We start from the raw sequence: 14,314 nt of genomic DNA, 5'->3' as shown, positions 1-14,314 counted from the left end.
TATTTTTAAAGAAAAACTGTGTTGTTGACTTTCAGTTCATAGCATTATATTTGAAAATATTGACATTTTATTTACATTCAAACCAAGCAAAAGAGAACCTGACTGGCCTTGTCTGAGCCCGCAGTTCTCGACAAAAATGTTGCTAGGCAACGTGACATATATATATATAATGCAGAGCTGATGTGGCACCTTCGAGCTATAATCTGATTGGATAATAACAATCGCTAACTCTTTGGGTATCTTAAAGAAAATTGGCGAAAAATTCACGACACTAACGTTGCAGTAATCCTCCTCAGTCGCCACGCCAATAAAAAAGTCTCACCTATCAAAACCAACGTGATGGTACCCGGACAATTAACTCCTTTGCAATAAGCCAAGCTGAGTGAATTATTTTTTTGCGGAGTAGTATTTACATAATACCCCAAGCCACTTTGGTCGAAAACTATTTAGCCCAGTAGCAACTCAAACCCGCAAAGTCGGGTTACAAGCACGGGAAATATTGCACATTTAACACAAGCTTTAAACCTTTACCAGATCTAATAAAGCGGTAAAATGTTGAATTTCTATCACTGTGGAAGAGCCTTTTTGGTAGCTTAGCGCTCCTGTGTGAAATGGTAAGATACTTCCGAAGTTAAGTGGCCATTTGTGATACATATACCCAGCTATACTTTCAAAATCTATTATACAAAACTAAATTTCCCCACAAAGAGAAGAAAGAGAGGTGGAGTGGGGCGAGTGTGGGGGGGGGGGGGGGGGGGCAGAGAATCGTAATCACGTTCCACGCACTAAACTTGCGCAAATTCACGCGTCACGCTTGACCCCTGTGTCATTTCTAGGTCCCCTCGCCTCCCTTTTGCTGTCCACTAAAGAAGCGTTGTGTGTCTCTTCTTTAGAGCAGCGTTCTGTGACTACTCAAATAACGGCTGCTAACCCAGGCCCCACTACCCGGGCTGCAAAGAGACTATTTACATTCAGTAAAGACGGAATCTCGGAGCTCGCAGGAAGATTGTCAGAAGGGTGAGGATAGAAACAATAATGGAAATGATTAAAAAGAGTCTGTCCAAAACACGAGCTGCCTTTATCCACTCCTTTTGATTCTTTAACTTCTCTTCAGACCAGTCCAGCACATTGGCTCCAAAAGGTAGTGAATCCACTGTCATTTGTCTCTTTAAGAGTTTTGCTGATGAAGGCCGCTTCTTTCCAGTGCGACCTGATTTTTTGTCGCGGCTTCGGAAATCTCTGTTTCTCTTTAGTTTCTTAAACCAGTCCTTTGTGAGCCCACCGTTCTGGTTGCAATCGTTTTTTGGGGAGACCGCAAGATTGCAGAATGAGTGGTTCCCTGTGGCGCCGTCGTTTGGTGAAAGCGTGCGCACTGCCCCAGACTCCTGCATGACCCACGTATGCACGTGCGGATCACGCCGCGCTCTTTTCTCCTTTGAACACTCGTATACATCTTCCTCACAAGAACCTGAATCAGTGCTAAGATCCCCCTTAGCCTCCAGATCACTGCCGTTTATGACTTTCCGTCGTATAGCTACGCTCCTTCGATGAATTTCGTTCCAATCCTTTGGTTTTTGACAAGGAAACAGCAAGCGCGCAAGCCATTGCAGAATTACTTTCCTCATAGTCTTAGGCATTCTTCGCCTGTTGCGATGGTAAAAGTTCAAAATTAGCGTCGTAACTGCTAGAGAAGCCCCGATTTCTAACATGATTGCAAAGTAGAACTGTCCCAAAAGAGGAAAGCCGTATGACGGCATGAGCTCGGAGCTGAGCTGTTGAAAAACAGTCATGGCCAAAAGAACTGTGATACTCAGTCCAATGCGTTCACCTGATTCAGGCGGAAGGACAAACCCTAAAAATATCATGGAAGAGATCAACGAGCATGGAATGATCAACTTCAGGATGTAATCCAGCGATTCACGCCGAATATTTACACGAACTGTTATGTCCACAAACTCGTGCGGGCAGCACTGATATTTCAGCGCGTTCCTCTTCACGGACAAATTCAGCAGTTGCCATTCGCCATTTATGATGTAGTAACTGTTGAGGGTGCTGCCGTTTCTAACGGCTAAATCGATCTTCGATTTATCGAAAGCCCATGAGCCAAATTTGAGCAGACATTCTTGGTCGTCGAAAGGAAAGTTTGTGATATCCACACTACAGATGCTTTTAAACATGGCAGGGTTCAACCACGTGTTGCTCCCATCATAATGCACTTCTACATGGGTGGTATATGTGGTTCTACCGCCTCCTATTCTCTCCTCCTCGTCAATGCTGCAACGTAAAACAGTGAAAAAAGTGTCTCAAAGGAGCTATGCTACAGGAATTTCGCAGATTTTTGGTCTAAACTGTTCTGAAATTAGTGGTTGGCAACTTACTGAAAAACATTGCCATTGAACATCTAAAGGAAGATGTAACCTTAAATTGCGGATAGAAATCAAGCTACGGCTGTAAATATCGATTTTATGGAAGACGCGCGGAAACATCTTGAAAAGTTAAGCCTTAATTTTTCAAGTTGCCATCCATTTCCATCCAAGCCATTCGCATCTTTAGACGTTTGCTAACAGTTTCAATGCTCTAATATAGCAATTTTTAATAAAAATCGACTATTTTTTTAGGTTTGTTGCGACTGAAATATAAATTTTGGCTGTTGAAAACTCTGGTAAAATCCGTGACATAGTCCCTTTTATTTATGGACAAAACTCATCATAAGCTCTTCTCTGAACGATAAAAAAAAATTATTGAATCTTAGACAAACTTTACTTCAAAATGCACGTCTCATGTTTTCCAGTGAATTAATATTATTGTAATCGTCTTCCATCTTCGCCATCATAAGTCGTTCACGCTATCTAATTGGTTTCTGTTATTTTGCAAGTCCTGTTCTACAATGTCATTCCACTATTTTGTTTTTTTTTTTTCCCTATGTTTTAATAAAAAGCCATACTTCCTAAAGATTTATTTGCCTTAAACAATGGCTTGTAATCGTTTTATTTTTTTTTACCCCCCCCCTTTTTTAATTTTGGGGGGGGTTTTTGGGGGTGGGGGGGGGGTTTTATTTTTTTATTTTTTTTTTTTTTTCCTTTTTGCAGGGGTTTGGGGGGGGTTTTTTTTTTTTTTTTCCCCCCAAAACCCAAATTTATAAAAAAAAAAATTTTTAAAAAATAAAAAAAAAAAAATTTTTTTTTTACAAAAAAAAACGGGCCAAAAACGCCCCCCGGGTTTTTTTAAAAAATAAAAATTTTGACCCGGCGTTTATACGAGGCCGGCGTTTAATCGGGGTCCGGCGTTTAATCGAGAAAATACGGTAACTTCGTTAAAGAATTGGGTGTTGTGCCATTGAGCAACTTATGAGCTATATAATTTAAGAAAGCAAGCAACTGATTGAAATATAGAGAAACAGTACCTACTAGGATTTCTCGTGTATTTATTTGCAATCACACATTTTAGATGGACCTCATCAAAATGCAAAACCATAGGTAATGACAATCGCCGCCTTTCGGAAGTCATTTGGAAACTATCAACTAAAATTTGATTTAACGTATTGACTGCAGCGTTTTAACTTTAGCAGCTGTGCACACACCAAGAGCAGTTCAACAATTAAGGGGCAATTACAATAGCTTACAATATCAGATATGAATCTTGCTTTTCGTATGGTGACTTGTGAAACTTGTTTCAACTTAAACCATGTTAACAAATAAAAGATCTGTTGCGCCTTTCCTCTCCAAAAATTAAAGTAACCAAAAAGTGACAAAAACTAAATCAATCAATTAATAAATCAATCAGTTAAGCTCAATACATAATTCTAGCATATGAAGACACCCACAACCACCAAAGAAAAGTGCCTTTATATTTAAACAAATTCTCTCAACCCCCATTAAAAAAATGTAAATGTAATTAATTTACCCACGTACGTTACACAGAAGAGCTCAGGAGCTCGTTAATTAAGACGTGTACGTGCATCCAAGATCGAATTGGAATTTAAAGTGTGGCTTTAAAAGTCATCGAGCAAAATCGAAGATTGTCATTTTACTGTACAAAACCGCACTCATAATTTTGAACTACGTAGCTTACTTGTTGTATAAGAGTGTATCTGGTACCCAGATGTCTTCAGGCGACACGTGAATTTCCTTGACTCCCCCATAATCCTTTGGGTCCCATTTCAGCAGATTGTTCTTCCAATACTAACAAGAAATGCAGAATTAGGTGACGTCTTTCTTACAGCTTCTAGAAAACTTTTGATTGAGCTTTCCTACGCATTACTGCACTATTAAGTTTAACTGCTGCGAGCATTACACAGCTGACGCACGGAATAAACTAATTAAAGAAACTTTCGGATGCAATGGCAACTTTAATGATCTTTTTAAATCGTTTAGAAATTCTCAAAGTGTTATATTAATACTGTAATCCTGTTTTTTGTGACTGATTACCTTTTAAATACTGATGGCTCTGTTATTAACAATTCATTACCAATATCCATCAATATTATAACAAAGTTATATACAGTTATAATCTTGGAATGGCTATCTGAAGATGTTTTGGAATTGCGTCAAATTGGCATTTCACCAAAAACACGCGATTGTTAATGAAGCAGACAAATTTTATTTTAGATATAAGCTTTTTTCCACTCCTTTATCTGTTTGGTAATCTAATAACCGTGACTAATTGACGTATTGTCTGACCGCACAAGCTGAATTGTTTTTAAATGGCTATAGTCTGAAGCTTGTTCCGTTCAAGCTAATTAGGTTTCCTGTTATTCAATTTTCAACGCATGATCGAATAGGAAGCTATTTGATCTGTCTTCGACATAAAGTGCAGCTCGCTGTTAGTCTGATTAAAAAAAAAAACGAGAGACTTTCGAGAGACTTCGCCAAGGAACAAGATTTTTTTTTATAAAACAATCCTTTCTCTAGCTACGATTGAAATTTTCTTGGTTTAACTTCTCTTATAGAATGGTAACCTATACTACTTTGAAAGGGTCTACCGCAGGTCACAAGTTTTAAACGATGTTGTTACAAACACAGTGGGCATCAGTTCCAACTAGTGAAATCTTACAATACCGATTCTAATCAGAAAAACAGTAGAGAAACACATTGAGAAACATTGTGTTGCCGTGCGGGAGTATGGACGGACAAAATTGTTCAACGGATTAAAAATGAGTGCGAAGAACATTCATTAATTATATGCTACAGTACCAGATATTATCAGATATTTTAGATATTAACTTTTAGATTGTTAATTACATAGGATACAGACAATCCAGTAAATTTTCAAAACTTAGATTGTAAATTTATGTTAGCTGGACCTAAGTGCGGGATGACCTCGTGAGTCCGCCTTTTCACGATACAATTTGTGTAATATCAGTTCTGATGTGGCTGAATAAAGTGACCGAATTATTAAGTTAATCACTATGGTAGTAATACTATACTATTAGTATACCAATTAATATTATTAAAACTCGATTGCAAACGATCATAACTTACCTGATTCACCCAAGCGTATGTGGTGATGTACTGACTTCTCGCACTCTGTTGATTTGAAAAATCACAAGTTATAGTAAACAGCAACCACTAGGTAATTCATTTGGTACTGTTCAAAAGACCAGATTATACACCAGAAGAAAACGAGAGAAGACGAGGATTCAAACGTTTTCTCCTGAATAATTCATCAAGTTAAAACAAAGAAAATCATAACCGTGAAGGAGGTTTGGAGACCCGGTCTTAATTAGCATAGGTTTTTTTCGATTTCATTTCTCAGTTTAAGTACTCCGTAGTTTTTGTATCGATTGAGAAGATATACCAAACACACGAGACTGTTTCATCGGCTACACGAACACCATGAATTTCATAAAAAATACTCCGTTAGGGTTAGGGTTAGCAACTCTCTTCTCGAGTGTTTGGATATCTCTATGATAACACTACTATCGCTCGTGTTTTATATATTACTTCAAGAATGCCAACTAAGTAACAGTTATAATTTTAAGCAGGCGCTGAAGATAGCCGTTGAGAACTAAGGATGACTTTCGGTTTTCGGCCTTAGTCTTGAGCGTTTTTGCTTAAATTTCCCAAGCTCCACTATTTTGTTTTCCCAAAGTGATTTTCGACGATTCCAGTGTAGTTAAATTTCCACTGACTACGCTCACCAGCCTGGTCTTCAACTTTCAGTTCCCCATCCCTAACCAGTTCATAAAGAAAAACTCTAAAATAGACAAAATGTTCGACCCATGCATTAGATCTATCATGACCCATTAAATTATCAGACATAGTTACTGCAGTAATAGTCAACTTCGAGAAAGGTTTGAAACTTCCTTTATAACTACATACTGATTCTACTAAAAAATTGTAAAGAAACTTGTTTAAATGTGTTGCAATAACTTACCACATCAAGAATGCGTATGAGTTGAAAATCAAACATGACCGTGACTGGACCTGTCCCGGGTAGCCTGGGGTGAGTGTGTTTGTTGTATCCTTTGAAAAGTTCCTTGTGGAGTCGAGTTTCGTTCACTTCCCAAGCGCCTTTCACTAACAAACAAAGAATCAAAACAAAATTAAATTCAAGGATTTTTTGTTTATTAACACTCAAGGTATTTAGACTCTTCCTTGGCCGTTACGGTCAATTGTAAGTTATTAACCACATTTGTCGGTTGATAAACAGTTATATAAATTTGAATAAATTGACCCTTGAGACAGTTGTGCACTTGCAAAGAGTGAATTAAGACAAGTACTGAGACTGAAGTAGAAAATTTTATTATCAATCCGCTACGTAGTTCAGTTCTTTTCAGATAAAAATTGCTATAAAGTGAGATTCAACTAAATCGTAATGTAATTTTATTAAAATAATTGATTCTGTGCGGTTAACCCCAAAAGTTAGTGCAAGGAAATGAAACTATTTCAGGCAAGGAAACGTCTGCTCTGCTTTCCTTGACCTCGATTTTTAATTATCCCACGACTTTCAGAAGATTTCTTCCGTTGTTCTCGTTAATTTAGCCGGCGACTTTGTAAAGGGCGGATCCGAAAAAAACGGAATTCTTTATTCTTCGACCAAAGTTTCTAAATCGCGTGTCTCATTGAATAATTCCTGCAGAAGTCTTTAAGGTTTTGTCTCCATCTTCTCGGTGACGTGGGCAAACCACTATGTAACCAAGACTCTTGATTCAGTTTATATATGTAACTTGTTACTCCTTTATTTTATAAACATTAGCTACGTCATTTGTAGAAATTTGTAGAACATGCAGAACAAAATGGGACTCTTGTAAACCCTATACGTTATTTTAAAACTGACTTCTCTTTCTTGTATTAATTTTCCACTCAATGGAAGTTTGTTTTTGGTTGGAAATGTCTGCTTCAGTGTTTTTAAACTACCTGGTCCATACGCTATAGCTATACCTTGTATAACATTTAGACGGACAATTGTGAAAATCTGACTGAACAGTTCAAGCATAAAAATAAAACTTAGATCGAAAACGTTTAGCATCAATTTAACAGCTTTTACCTTAAGTTTTATTTTTAACCTTTTATCGGCGAAATGTATATAGTTCAAACATAGTTATAGATTAGATAAAAAGTCATATCAGAAATCTTTAGCACACGTAACAGAAGTCTATACGTCCAGCCACATTAAAGAAGGTCTGGCGTTTATATTCCTACACGTTTTAAAGTGTTAAACTTTTTGCGTCCCATAGATAACACTACTGGTTGTAAATTACCACATTCTAACACGGTTAAGTTTAACGCTACTAGCTTTTAGGGCCATGAATAATTAAAAACTGAATCTAACGACAAAAATAATACATGTGTTCGACCTTCGATCCTGCCCTCAACCAAGATGGCAAGGAAACCTTGAGAAAGGCCCTCATTATATTACTTGTTGATTTGTGTTAGATAATTTGCTGGAGTTAATATTTATATCATGACCAGCTGTAGGCTGAAGGCATAGCAAGCCCAAAAACATTCTAACATGATAATGTTAATCTTAATGTTAAAACGTTCCTTTGAGACACAGTGGAACCCCGATATAACGATATGCCAAGGGGGCAGTAAAATTATATCGTTATATCGAGGAATCGTTATATCGGGGTTCCGTCCCATACATTTTACTATTGCCGGGACATAACATATTCATCGTTATATCGGGAATATCGTTATATAGAAGATCGTTATATCGGGGTTCCACTGCATTATGAAATGTAAATTTTACATCATTTAAAGATTTTGTGCAAACGTTTCGTTTCATCCGCTGGCGATGGTTCAGGGACATTTTAATAAAAAATAGAAGAGATTCCACTTGTATCTTTGTTGATTTTTCATATCTTCTCCATGGTTAAAACATTTAATATTGTTGTGAGAAATAAATGGAATGAAAACAGTAGGTATAGGTATGCAGTGTCGTCTAGTCGAAGCTATCAGTTAAAAAAGTCATAAAAGATTCAAATTATACAAACTATTTTAACAAATATCAATACAAAATTGGAACCAATCGCTTGGAAAAAGAAACCATATACAACAGTTACAAAGAAATAGCTTTGGTGTCCTAAGAACATGCAGTTTTTTAACAACATCCTCGAACATGGCTAAAGTTTAGATAATTCGTGATCTGAACGATCTTTAGTCAAAAAGACTCATGGACTTCTGATACTTTCTGTATTTTGCTGTATTCAAGGCCAAAACAGAGGAAAAACCAAACACTTTTGCAAATGATCACAAATGAAACAAATGTATTCTTACCTGTGGAATGTAAGAGGCCGACAATAAATAACACTGCGTGTAACCTCATTCTGTTCAGTTCAGCTTCAGTCAATGCTTTCGATTGCCTTTTTATTACCGATATACGATGCTGGTCTCAGCTGGAAAAGATAATAATAAATAAAGTAACTTCTCGCGTGATCTCGATAACTCCGTTTCAGACGGCCTAAGCAGTTGGTAGAGCAGCTTAAAGTGGCTATGAGCTATTTTGAACCAATTTGATCCATTTTGAAAGCCTGTTAAAGATATAAAAATAAACTTTAAGTATGATATAGTCATCACCTTAAACAAATTAAATGTACAGAACAATAACTACTTTTGATTACAAAGAAAGATTCTAAAGGGGTTGGCATTAAATATTTTGCCATGTGTAGGGAATTCGTTCCACTATTATGTCGGCTTTGTGGGCAACACTTCTCTTGAAAACGTTTATTTATGAAAGTGGGTTTTGGTCCATTTATGGAAAGAAAAAAATATATTTCCGCTGTAAAAGCTCTACGCTGTGCGTACAAAGAGAACTCTACAAAACTTCTCCAACACAATCTCATGATGTGAACATGAACTTTCAACTTTAATCAAGCTAAATAATCCTTTGACTTTGACGCACTCGCCGGTTTTGATATGTCTCGTTAAATACATTTTTTACGGTTATACAAAAGGGCATTACTTGTCGGCGTGATTTAACTTTAAATAGATACACAGCGCAGTACAAAAACAGTCAAATCTAGTGCGTAATTAATCAAATTTTAAAACTCGAGAAAACGGGCGAAAAAAGCTACACACAACACCACGTGCAAGCTCCATTCAACATTTTAAACAGAATAATTTTTTTGTGTTGGACTGATCGAAAAACTGTGATTTTCTTGATGGGCATTGAAATGAATGTCTCTAGAAGAGTAATGGTGGTGTTGTTTATTGATTGCCGACAAACCACGACTTAACATGCTCCTTACATGAAGTAATCCTAGACTTTGATTATCTAAGAATCTTATTATTGGCGCTTTTCGGCAAAGTAACTCGGAGTTGAAAGATGTCACCTATAAGAAGATTAGCAAGATTTTGACTTGTTCAGTTACAAACATAAATAATGGAAATTCCGGATTATAATATATATATAAAATAACTATATGGTTATGTTTTAGAAATTTCACGCCAAATCAAATATATTGACTTGAAATGTATTTTAAAATAAAACGTATTTGCTTTTTCCATAACAAATTCAGTTTCTAGTTTCTTTTAAAACTTCAACGAATGACTTTCGTAACTCTGTACCACCAACCGGGAAAAAAGCTTTTTTATAGGCTATTTCGTTTTGGAAATAAAAGATTGCATGTCGTGATAGAGAAACGGCGTCGTGTTCCCCCGAAGAAGACCGTCATCGAAAAAAACGTTTTCAAAAATTGCCACTTTGAAAAGCATTCTCAAACTACGTACGATTTTATATAACAATCCGGCTGTGAAAAAGATCATCCTATTTAATAATTGTTGGCGTTTAAGATGGCACACGAACTCTACGTTTTTGGATAAAAACGCATATTGTAGACAGCTTTGCCAGTCAGACATACCGATTTCAGGAAGAGTTGTGCTTCGCTAACATTAGTCCTTGTAGCAATTAAAAGGAATGCAACTGGCATGGTCTTGCATGGTTCAGAAGTCAGGTTGAAATGTTTTTTGGTCTGTCAACACAGTGTATAATCAGTAATCCTTCGAAACTTCTCGAAGTAAGGAGAACTTCAATTACAGATACAGAAAATAAATAAAACAAACAAACAAACAAGTAAACTTGCCAGCTGGTTAGTTCTGATTGACTGAAAGTTGATGTTTGTCTTTGAACTAGTTGGGGGTTTCAATGGACGTGAACGACAGCATGCATAACCCAGAAAAACGACCCGGGAATGCAGAACAGGAAAATGGGGAGAAAACATATAGTCTAGAACAAAATAGTCCAATGTGGTTTAATAAAAGGCAATGTTCTAGGCTGGCGCCCCTGCTGAGAAGCAGACTAAAAACACAAACACAGATCAATATATCCGAAAGCCGCCGTTATGCGCCATACTAGGCCAAGTAGGAAGATATAAACGAAAGAAAATAACAGGAAAATTTGAATTTTCAGTGTTAACATGCCTTGCTTTTTTTAATTACTCGCGAAAACGAGACTTTCATCGTTGACAGTTATCGACGGCTTCGACGAGCTGGCTCAGTAAACAATTCTAAGCCTTAAAATATAAATAATTTGCGAAAAATGAGAAAAAAATGTCTTGTAACTTCCAAGAAAGCGACAATAGTATCCTGATTAAACAATATCATTCACGAAGTACAAATTTAGCAGGTGCTGAAACTAAAGAAAACCGGAAAACCGTCAGCTAGCTATAGGGGGGTATATTGTCTTGATGTGCCACGGCCAATTTATTCGTAAACCTAACGTATTTTTTTTATGGCAATTTAATAGACAGATTAGAATTTCAGCCGATGAGAATTTCAATGAGAGACCTGGAAAGGTTGCTGAAATTAACCCTATAAAATTAGAGTTGGACAGGGTTTTGATATTCTCATACTATAAGCCGGCAAACAAGTCCCCCCAAAGAAACATAAATGTCCGTATGGCATTTTCAGCTGTTCTTACTTACCGAAACGTGCCGGGTGGTAAAGTTTATATCACTTGTATCCCATGATTTTAATTTTTCAAGGAATTTTATAACTTACGTTGTTTTATTTTTGAGGCTAGCACCCTGTAGAGGGTTTGGAAGGCGACGGTGTTTTTAAGTTCGGTCACAAGTGTCGTAGCGAGATGGGTAACATTGGTTTAACCTTGATTTCCTTTACGCGTGAGCCATCTAGAGGGGCTCCGTTTGATAAAATTTCGACCCGAATTTTAATTTATTAGAGATTTGTTTCATATCGTTTTTACAGTAGAAAATAATTTAGAAATAACAACTTTTTCAGACGCCGGTTTTCGTTTTCGTCAGTTCCCGTTAAATAGTAGGCTGATTTTTAAAAAAAAATTATTTTGACTACATAAACCAGTTGAATGTATAAGCCAACTTGCCGTTTCACGTTTGTATAGAAAAAACTTTTTATTTATACTGGAAGGATAGACAGCATATAACCACAAGCAGAGGAATTGTCATTTTCTGGACGACTAAACACAAAATTACAGCGATATATAATTATTCTATGTAGTTGGAAATACGCCATATAATTTCTTCGAACAACAAGCGAAGGCAATTTTAAGGTGTGAAAAAAATATATTGCTAGTATTGTAATGTAAATGCAATAACCAACCCTCTAACGTCCGACTGAATTATGCAGAATTTTTTGATAAAATTCTCTATCTTGTCTGCTAAAAGAGTTATTGTTTATATCGTTCCCAATACAAATGTCTTGATTGACAAAACCATCTGCGGTTATTTAGACAAGTAGAACTTGAGTGTTTGAAAACATAAATTCTACATTTTAAAAACAAATACAATTACAGAACAAACTGGAAGCAGGGCTTTCGTTTGTGATGTTAAATCTTCCTTTAGGCAATGCTAAACACATTCAAATCAGTAAACCGCCCGTGAGACAAACGAATCTACAAAATTTCATAAAAACGATCGAAAGTTGTCTTAAAAGAAAATGAACGCATATTTACGTGAAACATCGATACTTAAGATGAAAATGATTCACACAAAATAAAAGTTCTAAAGAAAACCGACACGGCTTAGTAAATAAAGTAAGTTATGCCCATGTAATGTAAAAAAGCCTTCACGTTCACTAAGTGATTTTTAAAATTTATTTTTGATGGCTGATCGATAATTTTTACGAAATAATACCATCGTAGAATGGAAAGAAAACGGCTTGTTTGAAATTAGCTGTATTTGGTAGCTCAAGAGCTTTGCCGTGACGATTTTCTCACTTGTGTAAATTGATTGCACTTAATGTCGTAATATAAAAGTATGATGGAAGAAAAATTTACATCAAGCGCATTTTAAAAGCCATTAGAGTAAAGCAGAGAAAACTCGCGTGATAGTAAAATCCACTGATCAAAAATCTATTGCGACGTTCATCAGTCTAAGTTTGGTTAAACAATCACCCAAGAAGACAACATAAATCTTTACTTATAACCAAACAAAGATTGTATACGTACTTGCCCAGTTCGTTGTTAGGTGAGCCACGACTGCCCAGGAGAACAAATGGAAATCCTAAATTTGTTTCCAGCAATTGTACAGGCTTTGTTTTGACTGAGAAAGACTGCTTCACGAAGAAATAACTTCTTAGGAAAGGAATTTCAAAGATTTCGAAGAGGTATGTAAACCATACACCTGCTTTTTGGAGGAGAATTGACTTTGCGCGACCGGACAATTCGATCGATGTAAAAAATGAGCCGAGCTAACTGCGATTAGAATAATGAATTTTTAATGACGAGAGCCAAAATAGTGATTGGGCATCAGATACTTTGTAACACGCAACTTTAAACATCGTTCACGGACATGAAAACACTGTGTAGAAAATTGCTTTCTCCAGTAGGGAAAAAGCACCAAGTTTTCCTTCACTTACAATACCAGTTAAAGCATTTTTTGTGATCCTTGTTTGATATTCAATTTTTCATTCTCTTTAAAAGTCACCAGGCTTTTTATGAACGTTTCGATTGTCTGAATTAAAATGCTGATTGCAATCTTATCTCTATAGAACTTAGGTTAGTCTGTTTTGTGCTATAAATTAAATGAAATCTCATCACGTCATTGTGGTAAAACAAATGCGCCCGTGTAGCCAGAACTGATGTAAAAAACCAGAAGCGAACTCAATGCAAGTACGAGCTAGCAAGTAAATTGGTCTTTGTATTTTTAATGAGTATCGAATTAATCACGTCAAAACTCCTGCGTGAAAGCTTGTTGCTCCATTCAGAAATGCACCATGGTTCCCCATTTCAATATTAACAAACGATTATGTATTAACAATGCCAAATGTGAAAATCCTCATCTTTTTTAAAAAAAAATTGGAAGCATTTGGAAAGTGCAAACAGACTGACTTACGCTTTCCATTAAAAACCGCATTGAAAAAAAATTACCACTAATGCTCTAGGGCAAATTTTGTGAGCTAAAGGTCTTTTAATTTTGAAACGCTGAACTTGAAGATTAACTTTTAAAAGGATTTTATCTTACGTCTTTAAGTGGTATTTGTCTTCGGGCTAAATCGCGGTAAAACATAATGCTGAAAGCAAAGGATTTTAAACAGTTGTAATAGTATTTTTTGGCGTAACTAACTAAACCTTAATTTCTAGTAACTCATCAAGTTTAACCACTGGGCGCATTATACAGCAAATTATATTTCAAATGGACTTTGTATTAACACAGTTTTCATGTCAGTTCTTTAGAGATGAGTTGCCAGTGGTCCTTGATTGCAAATAAACTCACCCTGGGAAGGTGGCGGCTTATTAAGTCGAAGAACATCTGCCCTCAGTTACTGCCAAGGTAAAAAAGATACTTACTGATCGTTGAAATTTTTCTGATAAGTGCTTTCTCATATTAACAGTTTTCTTTCGGGCGGTATGAATTAGCTAAATGAACGCATGCGCAAAACATTCCAACAAGCCC

General features: G+C 36.3%; 1 protein-coding gene across 3 annotated transcripts; it reads right to left on the bottom strand.

Annotated features, from left to right (window-relative positions):
- Window positions 1-24: 24 nt before the first annotated feature.
- LOC144647234 (neuronal acetylcholine receptor subunit alpha-10-like) lies at window positions 25-13,081 on the bottom strand. Of its 3 annotated transcripts, none has more exons than XM_078507005.1 (6): window positions 12,868-13,081; window positions 8,721-8,839; window positions 6,376-6,518; window positions 5,481-5,525; window positions 4,072-4,181; window positions 25-2,274 (listed from the first exon to the last, which is right to left on the bottom strand). In XM_078507005.1, the coding sequence occupies exons 2-6, from the start codon at window positions 8,767-8,769 to the stop codon at window positions 972-974; spliced, it is 1,650 nt and encodes a 549-aa protein (XP_078363131.1). In that variant the 5' UTR covers window positions 8,770-8,839; window positions 12,868-13,081; the 3' UTR covers window positions 25-971. The 3 variants fall into 3 exon arrangements, with proteins under 3 accessions (XP_078363131.1, XP_078363132.1, XP_078363130.1); XM_078507006.1 differs by lacking the exon at window positions 12,868-13,081 and adding an exon at window positions 10,304-10,908; XM_078507004.1 differs by lacking the exon at window positions 12,868-13,081 and having other exon boundaries at window positions 8,721-9,906.
- Between the last annotated feature and the right edge of the window lie 1,233 nt (window positions 13,082-14,314).

The sequence above is a fragment of the Oculina patagonica genome, chromosome 3, assembly GCF_052425735.1.
Source record: "Oculina patagonica isolate OP01 chromosome 3, crgOcupat, whole genome shotgun sequence".
Classification (NCBI taxonomy): Eukaryota; Metazoa; Cnidaria; class Anthozoa; order Scleractinia; family Oculinidae; genus Oculina; species Oculina patagonica.
This window is presented reverse-complemented; position numbering and strand designations above follow the sequence as displayed.

Excerpts from the sequence above, each read along its gene's own strand:
- LOC144647234 (XM_078507005.1), bottom strand. The coding sequence starts at position 8,769 with ATGAGGTTACACGCAGTGTTATTTATTGTCGGCCTCTTACATTCCACA. Across the intron at positions 5,526-6,375 it reads TCATACGCATTCTTGATGTG|AGTGCGAGAAGTCAGTACAT; the intron begins GTAAGTTATTGC and ends TCAAATCAACAG. Across the intron at positions 2,275-4,071 it reads GATACACTCTTATACAACAA|CATTGACGAGGAGGAGAGAA; the intron begins GTAAGCTACGTA and ends TTTACGTTGCAG.